General features: G+C 39.9%; 2 protein-coding genes across 6 annotated transcripts in view; both read right to left on the bottom strand.

The window, feature by feature from the left end:
- Nucleotides 1-552: 552 nt before the first annotated feature.
- Nucleotides 553-6,281, bottom strand: LOC113154757 (SH3 and cysteine-rich domain-containing protein 3). Its single transcript, XM_026349119.1, has 13 exons — nt 6,200-6,281; nt 5,812-5,862; nt 5,535-5,613; nt 4,421-4,577; nt 4,226-4,323; nt 4,050-4,131; nt 3,185-3,282; nt 2,963-3,023; nt 2,792-2,829; nt 2,563-2,666; nt 2,375-2,426; nt 1,441-1,578; nt 553-1,009 (listed from the first exon to the last, which is right to left on the bottom strand). The coding sequence occupies exons 2-13, from the start codon at nt 5,826-5,828 to the stop codon at nt 911-913; spliced, it is 1,023 nt and encodes a 340-aa protein (XP_026204904.1). The 5' UTR covers nt 5,829-5,862; nt 6,200-6,281; the 3' UTR covers nt 553-910.
- A 798-nt stretch (nt 6,282-7,079) lies between these two features.
- LOC113154219 (R3H domain-containing protein 2) overlaps nt 7,080-15,106 on the bottom strand; it is a 45,982-nt gene continuing 37,955 nt past the window's right edge. For all 5 annotated transcript variants that reach the window (XM_026348281.1, XM_026348284.1, XM_026348283.1 and 2 more), the window contains 8 exons: nt 14,407-14,564; nt 13,622-13,773; nt 13,165-13,265; nt 11,862-12,031; nt 11,439-11,583; nt 10,003-10,097; nt 9,330-9,414; nt 7,080-8,693 (listed from right to left, as the gene is read on the bottom strand). In XM_026348281.1, the coding sequence (XP_026204066.1) occupies nt 8,290-8,693; nt 9,330-9,414; nt 10,003-10,097; nt 11,439-11,583; nt 11,862-12,031; nt 13,165-13,265; nt 13,622-13,773; nt 14,407-14,564 (1,310 nt within the window). In that variant the 3' untranslated portion in view covers nt 7,080-8,289. The remainder of the gene's footprint in view (nt 8,694-9,329; nt 9,415-10,002; nt 10,098-11,438; nt 11,584-11,861; nt 12,032-13,164; nt 13,266-13,621; nt 13,774-14,406; nt 14,565-15,106) is intronic.

The raw sequence follows: 15,106 nt of genomic DNA, 5'->3' as shown, positions 1-15,106 counted from the left end.
CTCTCCCTTTACAGAGCAAACTGTCCCTGCAGTATTTCCACTAGCTAAACACACTGCACTCTGGGTAGCTACAGAAAATAGCTCAGCATCCTTTTGAAGTTCGTGAAATGCCTCCGTCTCATTTGAATCTGTCATTCACTCCCCGACACGCGAGGAAGCGAATGCATTCTTACCTTTGCTATGAACGACACCAATAATGAAATTATGCACCTTTTCACAGATTCGCCCACTTTTTCTTTGACACTGCTTCATCTCTCTCTCTCTCTCTCACACACACACACTGAATAATGAAGCACGCTCAAACAGTGTTCATCTAAGAAAGAAAGTTGAAGAAGAAGGGCATTTCATATATTCAGCTTTAACTCTTATTTTACCTTTACAGCAGAGTGCCAACTAGTGCTGTAATATTAATGCTGTTGCTGTAGGCAACAACTATAATATTGCATTTGTCCTCAGATTTCTCACATTTCATGCTCTATCACAAAATTAAAACACGTTTCTGCTGTGTTGTGTCAAGTTTTTAGGGATATAATTTTCCCAAATTTGCTTTTTATTTATAATCACAAGTACATTCTCATTATACAGTTGATACTGCAGATCAACAAAGTTATTATACCGTTAAGAAAAAGAAACTTACAAACTTCTAAACTTTCTAAAATCTGTATATTAAAATAAACACATCAGAGCTACACAGTGTGCTAAATAATACATACTAACTACACACTAATCACACATGTTGCAATATATTGTGCTTTGCATGGCATGTGTGAAATTTCATGTGCTGATATAAAACTTCAAGTACGTAAGTGTTACAGTATTGTTGCATTACAACCAGAGCGTAAACCACAGCAGGTGATGAAACTGACATGGAAACTGACCAGAGGATTGACAAGGCATTTGCTGAGCCTCCTCAGATCTCCTGCAGAAGGTTGGCAGGGAAGAAACCAATCTTGCGTCCCGTGCTGACTTTCAGGTAGCCGTTCACCTCCTCACCCTTCTTCACCACAATCTGAGGACACGCACAGGAAACTCAGACTGATGCATTTCTCTACGTCTTCACATCTTCTGTCGTAAGTGTACAGTACTGTAGGTGTTCCTCTTATTGTGTACATGTGATATAGGGTCTGTATTATGGTGGTTTACCAATAATAAAACTACTGAGAGAGAAAGAGCTAAATGTGTAAAGTTGAGGATTTCGCTATGAATATCTTTCACATGTTCACTCTGAAAGATTTGTTAAAGCTGTGAGCTCAAGGCTCAACACTAAAACGTTTTCACGTCTTCACAAAGGAACAAGAATTTACCACGACCACAGTTTAGCTTCATTTACAGTGTTGTGTTTAAACAGCTGGGTTAAACTTCACTAATGGCTCATTTGTCTCCATATTAACATGACACATGTCTGTGTGTACAGTATATCATGTGTACACGTGTGTTAACCTGGTCTTTCTTCAGAGTGATTTGGCCCATCTCTCTGTTGCCGACAAAGGAGCGTGTCACCTTGTAGACCCTTTCTCCTGCTCGCACTCGGATGATGTAGTTGGCAGGTATGAACCCTGTTCTCTCTCCAATCTTCCCCTGTTGGAACAAATGCCTAACCATGAACATATTGTCCAGCGTAGCTTTGAAACCTAAGTCACTGGCAGAAATAGATGGATCATGAAGAGACAGAGACAGTTTTAGAAACTTGTGCTGAAATATTATCAGCACTGGGTCACAAGATGTAGACTAGTGCATCCTCAGCTAAATTTTTATTACAGTAATTTAAAATAAATTTTGTGAGGCAACACAATAGCACAAATTCAACACGGGATTCATGTAGATGATGATATAATTTCCCATAGGTGCGAATGTGAGTTTGATAGGATCGAGCACCCCTGTAATCCTAGAGAGGATAAGAAGTTAGGATGATGGATGGATGGACATTTAAGTTAGAGAGTGATAGTCCTCTGAAGGAAATCCTATTTAGATGATTAAACCATGATGAGTGAAAAGCAGAATAAAAAGTGTGTCAAGCTAAACAGCAGTTCTCCACGTTGTTGCAGCATTTTGTCTCATTGTATTACATTTGGTTATTATTTCTTTGACTAGAGGTTGGCCTAAAAACTACATAAATACTGAAAACATTGCCCTTAAGCAGCCAACATACAAATTACAGCGGTTGGACTTTGTTTCTGTCACATAAAATCATTGTAAGTGTTTTGGCTCAGAAAGGAGAGTCACTTAATGGCACAAGTCCCAGATAATGACCAAAATCGAATTAATTGCTCCTCCAGCCATCTGGCTGTCGTCTGTCAAACCTCATAACTGTTTGAGCCCTGACACACTAACAAACCTTGCATCAGTTATTCAAGAAAACAACTCCAGGACTCACCCTCCACCATTCCTCATTGGAGTCATCGATCACCGTGATGCGGTCTCCAGCACTTAGGGATAGACAGGACACTGTGTAAGTCATCATGGACAGATTTATATATTTCACTAGATAATGATGCACTGGGTACGAGTATGACACTTAAAAAGAACGAGATGAAACCAGGCAAGGTGTGGAGAGGTACTTACTGCACGTCCAGGTCGTCTTTCTCTATGGCCTTGAAGCGATAGAGAGCCAGATAGTAGTGAGACTGACTGAACACACCGATCTTCCCAGGTTGAAGTTTTTTACTCTGTGAAACACGAACGTTCATAGCACAACACTCACTCAATATCATCGCTGTTGGGATTTAATCTACATTTGACTTAGTGCTTTACGTTGTTCAGAGTCGTCATTATCATTTTCACTCTTTCTGACCTTGTCATCAGCAGGAGCTTTGTCTCCTTCTGTGTTTGCTGGTGCACAGTGGAACGAAAAGGGAGAAAAGCAAAAAAAAAAAATTAAATGAATGGTGTGAGCTCTAGGAAAGGTGACATGTACTATATCTCTACTCTTCTATTGCTGACACCCTGCTCCACGTGTACCCACCTCCGCCATCTCCATCCTCCTCTTTGAGCTGAGACTCATCTTCCTCCATCATCATCATCATCTGCACAGTTTAGGAGCCACAATAGCAATGTGACCATATTCAACATCAAAACAAACAGAAGGCACTGCAGAAACCGTCGCTGCTTTTAAACAGCACATGACGTTACGGCGTTGTGCTGTACGACAGCTTCAAATAAGTCACGTTAGATCATTCATACTCACGTTCTTCTTGTCCTCAGACCCTTTTTTACGCTCCTTGTTGGCCATGATCACCCCGGTCCGCAGTGTCTCGAACACAGGGTCAGTGCGGTTGGACTGTGCTGTCAATCAAACATCAACAACGCTTTAGCATAACTGAGGTGAACACAGTTTTCTTTTTTGGATTTTGAGGTCGGATCAAGGTCTGGTCAGGTCTCTTTATTGTTCTCCTCAGTGTCCTGCAGGCGCAGCTTTAAGATACACGGACAGATTTAGGAATTAATTTGCCTCTGGACGATGGCAAGCTGTCCTGCCCAAAGAAGTCCCATATAAAGATGTGTCCTCCATTATACAGTACTTCACTGCTGAAATCATGCTTCATTTCGCATGTTGGTATGCTGTGATTTTTGTTGCATGTTCTGTGGTAACTGGACCACTGAACAGCAATTTTGGGATGACTTTGATTTGGATGACTGAGAATCTTCACAGTCACATTACACTACTACAGATTGTCTAACTGTGGTCTCTTGAAAGCTGTCGGCAAGACAGATGCGTCAGCAGATGTGTCTTGTGAACAGCAACCTTAAAAAAGCGTTATGTATAAATCAAAATAGCTCTAACCCACACCTCCAATCTTGTTTCATTAATTGGGCTGCAACTTTGCTAACTCCTGATTCGAGCTAACTTTGTTTTTAACTGTTCACATACTTTTTCCATCCTGCGCTCTGAACACTTCAATGACACGTTGAATATGGAGAATACAGTGATTTATATGTTATTGGTTAAACTAGCGTTTGTTCATAGATGCAACTTAGATGAAGATTTGACCAGTCAGTAATTCTTAATGGTTCACTTCTTTTTTCTTTCACATTGCAATGGTGGTACTCACAAAAAGGCAGCAGCTGGGACACTGTGGCGTTCTGCTGACTGCTGTACAGAGGAGAACTGTAGGCTCGTCTAAATCCTGGAGGCTGAAAGGGAAGATGAAGTTATATTAGGAAAACAAGTATTATCTGTAATTTAATTTAGATTTAAGAGCAAACTGCTGTGAAACATGACGCTCACAATTTTGCCAAAACACCTCTGGAACTCCACGTAGGACTGACACTGGTGGTGGATGCATGTTTTGCAGTTCTTACATCGCAGTGAGAACTTGTTGTTCACTGAAAAGACACCAGAATGAAGCACAAGTACACGAGGAAACCATTTTTCAAAGACCACTGTCACGCTGTGAGCAAAAAAAAGGCAAAAGGAACTCACAAACGATCATGCGCGCACAGACGTCACAAAACTTTGGTTCCTTGCAGTAGTGGTCCTTGAACTTGTGAGGTCTGTCGTTGACTGGTTTAATGGGTTGTAAAGGAGCCGGCTCCTCTTTCTCTTCCACTTCTACCTCTTCATCATAAATGAAATAAACCTAGATATGGGTGAAGAGGAAAAAGCAGAATAATAATAATAATGGTTTATGTATAATAACAGCAACTAAACTGGATGCAGCAGAGAATGAGTTTAACAGTTTCGTATCTCACAAGATACACTTGGAACTTGTTTCTGTGCGTCTGTATGTTTTCAATCAGGCAGAGTTCAAATAAAATGATTAGATTCTCCAAAACTATTCAATCTTGAACAGCACCAACATCCTGTTTTGTCATTGAACCCAACTAGTTCCAGGATCCTGCAGAATCAATATGAGAACTGTCCTATTACAACCCAACCAGTCTGCGATCTGACCCATATGTCTGTTCACACAAAGTTGGTAAAACCAAACTCTGGATTAACCATGATGGTATTATTCATATTCAGCACACTCAGCGGGATGCCTGACAGACTACACTGGCTCCAGCTCTCCATCACTGGCAGGATTCAGGCTGGGGATTTACACTGTAACTGATAATGCCAGGGATAGTTCACACATTACAGAGCCATCACCGTGAAACTCAATTTAGCTGCCAAGATTCCTGAACATACCTACCTTAATGCATCAGAGTCTGATACAGCTGACTTTCTCAAACTCACTAAGGTAATAATTTATAAGTAAAATTACGAATGAACATCTTTATGAATGATGAAATGACCGTACCACACATTAAAATACTAATTATATAAAACAAAGCTTGATGGATACAAGTTAACTATGTTCATGGCTAAATGTGACAGTGGAAAGAGAATATGCTGCATTTAAGTAAGTAAGTAAAACCTTTAAATGATTCATTTATTAATCAATGTACACTATGTGTGTAAACAACCAGCGATTTGTAGAAAACACAAATATGCAAAAAATAGAAGCTGTGTGAATAAATCGATGTTTGGGTTTTTCTGACTTGAAAGCAGTTCTTTGATGTATGTGTCAAGTATAAGATGTTAGATGTCTCACCGTGTTGTCCTCCTCTTTCATCACATTATCAGGCAGAGGTGGGTTGTCATGAATATCCACAGAGTCCTTGTCATCCAACCTGTCATCATTGAACAGCAAATGACGCTTTGAGACACAAATATTTGAATGTAAAAGATAAATTGTGCCGACAGCACATCACTACTTGAGTGTGTGTGTGTGGACACGTCAGTGACACACACAAATACATATGTATATGTGCACAAAGTGAAACTTTTTAAATTAAAATGAGGTTTAAATATTCCATTGCTGAACTCACGAGTCATAATGAGCCATGGTTTCTCTTGAGAGACTGGACCAGCAGATGTCACTGTAAACAGAAAACACACCGTCATCACTTCTGCTGGTGGAAAACGGATTCCCGTGATGTGTCTTTTAAATTCCCTTTAGCTGTCTATTAATAAAGTGTAGCCTTTCTGAACGGCCTTCAGTTACGATCACTGAGCAACCACTAACCTTATACTCCTATCATCTTTCTCAAGTTTCTCTAGATGTTAACATACACATTGAGAACACAAAGAAAAACAAATATTAACAAACGTCCAATTTTTGTATTAGTTTAAGTATTAGTAAGAGGTTAAAACGACTAAAAGAGGGTCAGGATCATTATTCTGGAAGCACACACACTAGCATATATATCAACTGACCGTGAAACTTCTCACTTCGACGTGGTTCTCACACACGAAGCGCCGTCAGGAGGGGACACTGCAGTTTAAATCTTCCTCAAACTCTTTGCAGCATTTTCACCAAGTCCTGTTTGACTCTTTACATGCTCAAGTTTCCAAATGAGGCTCCAACAGGTGGGAGATTGAGATTAGTAATGCCAGCAGGCCAACCCAGCCCAGCCCTGACCAGGCATTTGACTGTGTGGGACAGCTGAGCCCATTAAAAGTCAAGTGGTTTTAAAAAAAAAAACAAACAAAAAAAAACAAACAAAACGGACACACTGCTAGCTCTTCACTCAGTAAAAACTAATGTTAAAATATTATCTTACACACACAATTCGTTAGTTGCCAATAAGCTAATGCTGACAAAGCAATTTCATCAAAACATCCATTTCGTAGCTGTACTGCCATTTCAATTGTCACAAAATGCAACTCAAGACGCATTACTTGAGGCAGTTTTATAGCTTTTGTGGTGCTACTGTACCGTGGAGTCACAAAAGTCTTTGTACAAATTATCACACATGCAGCAGTACTTGCCAAGAGATACAAGTTTCCATCTAAAATCTAAAGATTCATAATTGTGTTCGGTGTTTACAAAGACGTGACAAATTAAACAAACTACCTGCCTATGAAGTGGAGAAAGCAAGGAATGCAGGGGTTTCCCAACATGGCACATGAAGCCAACTGAACACCTTTGGGAGATCTGGTCCACTATCACCATAATCAAAATAACAAACGGTAAAGATACAACGTTCCTGACACTTTAAATATGTGCACACAGAATACTACTATACACACAGACAACTGAAATGACTATAGACACCAAGTTGAGTCCAAACAATGAACCACATGACACAGAAGATGTTTTGATAGATTTTTTCTTGACTTTTATATTTTTAAAAACAAACAAAAAATAACAGATTAAATAAAATTTACAGTAGACATATGCAATCATTGTGCACTTTAACTACTTCTTCTGATACTTTCTGCACAGCTGTCAACAAAACAACGCAAACACAATGGGGCGTCGGGGTGGAGTGGGGCGATGTGGGGCAGTTGTGGGAGCGAGGGGAGGACAGAAGAAGTGAGGTAGAGGGAGGCAAGGAGGAAACAAATGTGGGCAGGAGGAGAAGGAATAAAGGAAAAAGGAAGGCCTAAACTTTGTCACTCAGGGGAAAGAAAGAAAAATCACTGAATATATAGATTTCTTTTATTCCTTACATCACTTATATAAATATATTGAACCCCAAAAAACAAACAAAAAAGAAAAAACAAAAAAAATCTCAGAAGAAAAAAAACAAACAAACAAAAAAAAAAAACAGCGCAATACAGAAACCCACAACAGCAGTAAGGCAAACAGAAAGCAAGAGAGGAGAGAGCAGTAAGAGAGTACATGAGAGGGAGAGAGGAGTAGAGAAAGATAGGAGGCAGAATGAGACATGGCATGAAAAGAGGAGAGCGGCAGGGGAAAGCAGAGAGAGTGCGCAACTGTGCGTATGAAAATTTATAAATATGTGAGATTAAGAGACGAGTGGGTGACGGAGAGCTGAGGAAGGAGAGAAAGCCTTGGCAGAAAAAGAAGGAAAAGGAAGAGGGGTTGGAGGAGCAGGGGGAGAAGGGAGAGGAGGAAAAGGTTTGACTGAGGTCGACTGTCCAGTGTGTCTTTGTTATGTGCTACGTGACCCTGTTGCCTGCGTTTGTGTCTCCTGGTATGTATGTGTCTGTGTGTGGCGTTGCATGTATTTTTGTATAATGGCAGCACACATTCCACGGCAACAGTGAAACACATGCTTGCGTGTCTTGTGTGCTCTTCTGCTATATAAATACAAAACAAAAATGAATAAAAACAAACAACAAAATCATATCAGATTATTCCAGCCACCTCATGATTCACACCTTCTTCCCTTTTATACATTTGACACATCATTTATTGTCTCATCAAGTTTTTTTTGTATTTAAATGGTACACTAAGAGCAGTCCCCCTCAGTCCTCCTTCCTTTTCCGTCACTCCACCATAAGTCTCTCTTTCTGTCTCTTTCACTTTCTGTCTTTCCTCCCCCTCTCTTTGTCTTTCACTGAGAACTGGCTCTCTCCAGTACACGCAGGTCATAGTTCTTTTTGGCGGCCCTCAGTTTGAAGAGGCTGGCCCCACTGTTGTTAAGTTTGAAGGAAGCACTCTGGGCAGCCATGGTGTTGGGGAACACTGCCACAACTGTGTAGAGGTGAGCTGGGTCATTGCAGTCACCCTTCACTCCTCCAGGTCCGATGCTGGCCCCAGGCACAGGGGTGGAACCTGGCCCAGAAGGCCCTGCACCAGGACAGGGGCCACAGCCTCCTGCTCCTCCTCGGCCTCCCTGGGGCTCCTTCAGCCACTGGATCTTGGCACCGCACAGCGACAGCTGGTTGAAGAGCTTTTCAGCCTCTGGACGTGAAATCCCCTCTGGCAGGTCCGTTACCTCAAGTACTCGACTCACCACTGGACAAAGAAGAAGCAATGAGAGTCAGAGAAAGACTTGAGATGTCAAAGGGTGGACTGCTCAAGCTGCATCTGTGTCAGAGACATGCTTAGTGAGTTTGCTTATTTGTTTCAGCAAAGGACTTTTTATAATGTGCAGTGCTTAAGGGAAGAAATGAGTACATGGCCCCGAGACCAGTAGGACACTCCAGAAGAAATCCAATTTGCCTTATTTGCATTTGATTTTAATTCAGTGCTATGCACACGTCAGTAACTCACAGCAACTTGGTGTTGATACAGTGGTATCCATTCCAGATAGAGGAGTTTATGAAAATCCCAACAATAAAAAGCACTCAACAATCTGTGCTTACTGAGGCTGATATAGTCCAGCCATATGCGCTGCTGCCCTCTAGTATCTACTTTTCACACATACACTTGAAACACTATTTTCCAGCCTTGTGGTGCTAAACTGCTCAGATGAGAACAGCATGTACCACTAGAATACACAGAATCCGCAAAGACATTTGATACCAAAAACTCTCAAGTGGAGTTATTTGAAAGTACAACTTCATATGCGTTTGTTTATAACAATACCTGCAGAAAATCTGAAGTGACCTAGATGTTTTGCCGGTCTATAATGATGCATGTCTAACTTACCAACATCAGTAGTGCCGAGATCTGTTGATGCAGATTTGAGTGTCTGTTTTTTCCCTCGTGGTCCGTGTTTCATTACTCCTTGACCCTAAACACAACACAGATGAATGAGGTGTGTTTATGCATTGCATTAATATTTTAACACACTACATAGGGATATAAGCTCACTGAGGACGCCGTACACCAACAGTTACAAGATACTGTGCACTAGTAAGAACATGAACATTATGGACAGATCACTGTGTATTGTAACTTCAATTTCAAATGTTCACTTACTACTTTTTAAGCAGCATGTAGCAAAAACAGATTTTAAACCATTATTAAAAAGGCCCGGACAGTAGCCTATCGAGGCCATTTGTTCTTCCAAAATTTAACCATAACCTCAGTAAGTTTCCACCACAGTTTGTGGAGGTTGTGACAACCCCACCTTTATATTGTAGAACAAACATTTTAAATGTGAGGTGGAGTAAAAAACTCTCTCTCTCAACCTGGTGGTTTATTATATTCAGTTTCTATAGTGTGGTGTTAATGATGGCCATATTTAAGGTAGAAGTAAACTGAAATACAGAGGCTATACATACTCAAACTATCTTTGTAACAGTAGCATGTCACTCATCAGTCTATATTACATATGTTTAAGAGTAAGGACTCAGAACAAAGGCCTGCTACTACTGACCTGATGGGAGCTGTAGGAGGGCTGACCGTGCATGAGGGGAGGCGGACACAAGCTGTACTGGAGTGGCTGACCCAACAGAGAGTAGCGCCCATCACCTAAACAATAGAAAGCTTAAGCTAAGACTCAATATAAAACTACTATGCGAATATCTTTTAAAAAAAAGGAGACATATTGAATTAAATATTTTCCATTTAGGTTTTCATTTCATCCCAGTTTTGAGATACGCGAGTCAACAAGCCTATTGTATATTACTACTAGATTCTTTTTTTCATTTTAAAGTTTAAAAACAACTGAACAAAAAAATAAATTGTGTCACGATGACACTGCAGGGGCCGTAGCCTGATGCAAGACCCTATTTGTATGTGATCATGTATTCCAAATACAGAGTCTATTTGTCAGCAAAGATACTCTGTCTCTGTGTAAAAATATAGGTCAGAGGACAGGGACAAGTTAAAGTTTTGTGTGGGTAGGGGAGGTTTGAACAGGTTCCAGTCATGTGATCATGTTGTGGTACGGTGATATGACGGTCAACTGGCTTGGGGCCAAAAGCCACCTGACAAGGTTTAGTGCATGGCTGTGGAAATGGGTGTAAGAGCATGAACCTGAGCAGGGGTTAAAAACACACAGCTGGATAAGTAAGACGTGTTTACTGACTAGTGAAATAAAGGAAAAATAAATGTTTATCGTCGACCTGATTCTTATTTCTGTTGTTCTGATCATCTTTTCTAATGGCCAGGATACAAATACTTAAGTTATTTGCTGGAGGGACTGGAGGGATGCAGCCACATCACTAATCTGTTACTAAGGTAAAACTGTGGTACACAAATCCCTGTTTTAGCCATAATTTCAAAATTACTTTAAGGAGATTAAAACAAAAGTTAGCACACATAACGCAATGTCTAGACTCAAAGTTCATATGCTCCTATTTTAATCAGTTCAACTGTCTACTCAGCCGTTGCGTCTGCGTGCATGCCACACGCGCAACACGTGCGTAATGGTGACCCGAAGTGTTCCCAAAGTCCTTCTGTGTCACTTTGTTTATCTCTGATCCCTGTTTTTTATTATTTAATCTACCACAGCGGTGTGGGCTTGAGTTATTTTACTATCCCTACAATTATTAATGTTACAAGTTGTAATAGTCATGAGTAAGAAGGGCAGGCACAGACAAGAGGATTGACTTGGCCTTTAGAAATACGGGGAACAACTATTGGCGGTAAACAATATTATAAGATGCCTACATTGGTTTTACAGGTGGTGATTTAGTTATGCAATGTTGTAGTGGCATTTAAAAATTCATATTGTACAGTAAGTTACAACTGGTATACTGTAAAATGCCAGGTAAGACTATCACTGGTTATCACTGGACCTAATGGATACATAAAGTTGGTGAGAAAAATCTTAAATCCTCTTAAGACCTCAATTTTCTCCAATCATACCTTGAGCTGGTCCTCCTGGACGTGGAAACTGTGAAATTAGGGGTAGTGGTCCGAGGCCTGGACAGACACTGCTGACGCTGCCGGAAGGAGACGGGGTAGGAGACTGAGTGGGGGAGGCCAGGGGACTGGTCAGCTGGGTACTGGCCTGAACCCAAAGAAGAAAAAAGAAACCAAAATATAGAATATTCAGACATACTGAGATGTTTTTGCAGAAGTGATAATGTTTTAAGCTCTAATTTGCTTTTCTCAAACTTGCAGAAAGTAATTTAGAGAGCCTTTTACAGTTTAACAATTTTACAAATGACTCTAGTGATCCTCTGTTTAACTGATATATACATGATCTGATGGATGTGTTGGTTGCAGTCTGGATTTAAGGTTCTTTTACAAAGTATTACACCCACTACTTGATCTTCATTTGTGTACCTGTGGAGTGTTGTCAGGTTTGTAGAGCTCTCCTGGCTTGCTGGGTCTCTGCTCTATGCTGTAGTACTTGCATGGGTTCCACTGGACCAGGGGAGGGTTCTGGGAAGGCTGTGGGCCATTGGGTACGCTGAGCTGCATGACCATCACCCCAGGTCCAGGAGGGGGTACTCCTGAATGAGTATGGAGAGAGAGAGAGGCACACATGTAGATATCAGATTTATAACAATTATTCGTTTTTTATTGAAATGGGACAATACTGACGTGCCACCAGAAAAGTGCGAAAGCTTAAGTTTAACCAACCAGACAAGTTACAAGGAAAATGATGATGCTACCGTAGGAATAACGGAGAGCATATTGTTATAATATTTTTTTGCAGGAGACTTTATACTCTAAAGACAAGGAGTAGATTAGAAATGCCTAGCTCATTTTCATATTGTTTATGTTTACACATAAATTATATGAAAATGAACTATGTTCAGATAGAAACTAAAATAAAATAAGCTGCTGGCAACAAATTCAAGTTTAAAAGCTTAGGCCTATAGTTAAATTAAGTCTCAGGGCAGGGGAAAGTTTCAAAACAAAGTCTGGAAGCCTTACTTTTTTAGGACAACTGACTAACAGGTCTGATAAACTGACCAATCAAATTGTTCTTTTAACAACAACAAAAAAAAATCCACGTGAATAAAGGGCACAAACAGAGCAGAGGTTGAAAGGATAAAGCGTCAAACATTCTGATAATTCACTGAACATTTACTTAAGGTCAAATGAGAGCACAAGGCCTTTGTGAAGTTAGGTTTTCCCCGACTTCTTTAAACATTACGTTTTTAGGACATCGATTTACACGTTCAACATATGAACCCTCTGTGCCTTTGTCTGAACTTTTCCCTGAATACCCTTCACCCAATTTTGGTAATGACAGCTGAAAGTTGTAACTCCTACTATAACAGTAATATTCAAAAGGTATAAAGTATGACTACTCAGGTAAGTACTGTTGTATACAGTCTACCCAGTCTGATCACCATGTTCTTCAACAGTTCTTAACAAATGAAACTCAGAAAAGATCAGAGAAGCGATGCAATTATTTATTTCTGTTGATCTACACTTTCAATTACATATATATTGTATATGTATTATTATGTCACGTTATATAGTGTAAATATTACAGATGTCTGTTTTGAGAGAATAATTCCCATAATTACATAGTTCATCCTTAATTAAAAGTAAAAAATAAAATAAACTCAAAATGTTAAAAACTATTACTAATGGTTACTGCACAGCAGCTTTATACTACTGCGTGTCTCACCTGAATATTGCTGCTGCAACTGTTGAGGGTTGCAGGGGGACGGCGATTGTGTGATTTGATACTGCTCATTGCTGGGGGGCTGCAGGTAACCTACCGACGGGCTGCGGGAAAGACAAGATGATTACAATGAAATCGAATAAACTAAATTTGATATATGTACACCCAGAAGGTAAGTGTCAATGTTTTTAGCCAGTTCTGTCATCATATTTCTATATAACACTGCTGAAGGTAAACTTTTTTATAGTATAGTTTGCTTGCTGATGTTTACAAAAGTTATATCATTAGAAAATTCCACTAAACTTTAATGTGGCTGCTGCTTGTTTTTTAATCCCCGTAGGGCCTGATGTTGATAATTAATAGACAACATATTTTCCACAAAAGGCTTGATGTAAGTTGAAATAGTACAATCACCAACTTTTTCACATATGATTTCACAATATGAAATATTTAAACTAACCTTGTGCTATTCTGCTGTGTGGGTGTGATAACACTGTAGTAGACAGGCATGGGCCCCTGGACAGACTGGCTGACTGGTACCATCACCTGCTGCGGGTACTGCTGCTGCACCACCTGCTGATTTTCATTTGCCACAGGCACCTGGGTAAGGGGCTGAGTAGAGACACGTTTTAGTAAAAGAAAAGCCAAACAAAATTATCTAGTATAGTAAGGCACATAGCTATAGAGGTAATTGACTAGCTGAGTTTTATTTCTAATAATATTAAAGAATGTATAGATTATTATTATATCTTTTCCCAATTTAAAGTATTTACATTTCGGTCAACTTGTTGTCCTACTGTGAACACAACCCCAATAAGAGAGAAGTGACCCCCCTTTGATTCAAGATCAAAGTTTTCAAGTTTTTTGAATCTTGACAGGGAAAAGAAAAAAGTGTGTGTAGTGTGTTTTTGTTGATCTTGCTTCTTTTTTTGACTGTGGGGGACTGTAACTGACTGTGACTGTGTAAGCCTGTACATAATTATATTTAATTTTGTCAGACTTTGTCAAAAAATTATATCGACAGTGGGCACCAGATGGAGCTGTTGAACTTTGTGAGAATAGTAGTGTGTACAACTGCTGGTGGGGATCTGTTTTTCAGGCCACCAGAAAACAATCATCTGAAATTGTGCAATTTTCAATTTTCAAATGATTTTTTGGAAAATAAAGTATTTACATGATTTAAAAAAAACAAAAAAAAAAACCTTTGTCTCCTAAATGAGTTCCATCCATAAAGTCCATCCATACCTGATAAGACTGCATCTGTGGGTACTGAACCATTATGCTTTGAATCTGTCCCCCCATTCCTGCCCTCTGGGAATTGAGAAGACCGGGGTTTTGGGGCTGCTGCACACCCATTATGCCCTGGTAGGTGGGCTGCTGGCTGGGCATCATTGTCTGGAGACCTGATGACAATGGACGACAAAAAAAAGGTGAGGAATGGGCAGTGAAATAATAAAAGAAGAGCCAGTTCTCTGAAGAAAAAAAAAAATCACTGTACAGCAAGACAAAAAAGTTAAAAACCACACACCAAAACAGTTTATAGATTATTGTGCAATTGGTATTCTGTCCAGCTTCGAGACTGGACAAAAGGAAGGACTCTACAACAATTTGGTATTTTTTGGGGGGAGGATAACTATTTGTAGGAGTACTGCTCACTTTGATAGCATCACGTTTCCACAATTACAACTCAAAAAAGGTGGAGAAAAGAAGCAAATTATTGCACTTCAAGTGGTTCTCACAATATTTATGCTTTCTTTTATTAGATATCTTCGCCATGACGAACCTTTAATTCAAACAGGCTGCAGGCCTGGGCTGATGCAACATTGCACTGACAGAAATGTTCATGATCCATGTAGAGTTGGCAAACCTTTGCTATGAGCCAGAGTCCACTAAGGTTGTCCACAATATCTGTCACTTACTGTATAAACACCCCAACCTTCACAGA

The sequence above is a fragment of the Anabas testudineus genome, chromosome 5, assembly GCF_900324465.2.
Source record: "Anabas testudineus chromosome 5, fAnaTes1.2, whole genome shotgun sequence".
Lineage (NCBI taxonomy): Eukaryota > Metazoa > Chordata > Actinopteri > Anabantiformes > Anabantidae > Anabas > Anabas testudineus.
Note: the sequence above shows the minus strand (reverse complement) of the source record. Positions and strands in the feature narration are given on the sequence as shown.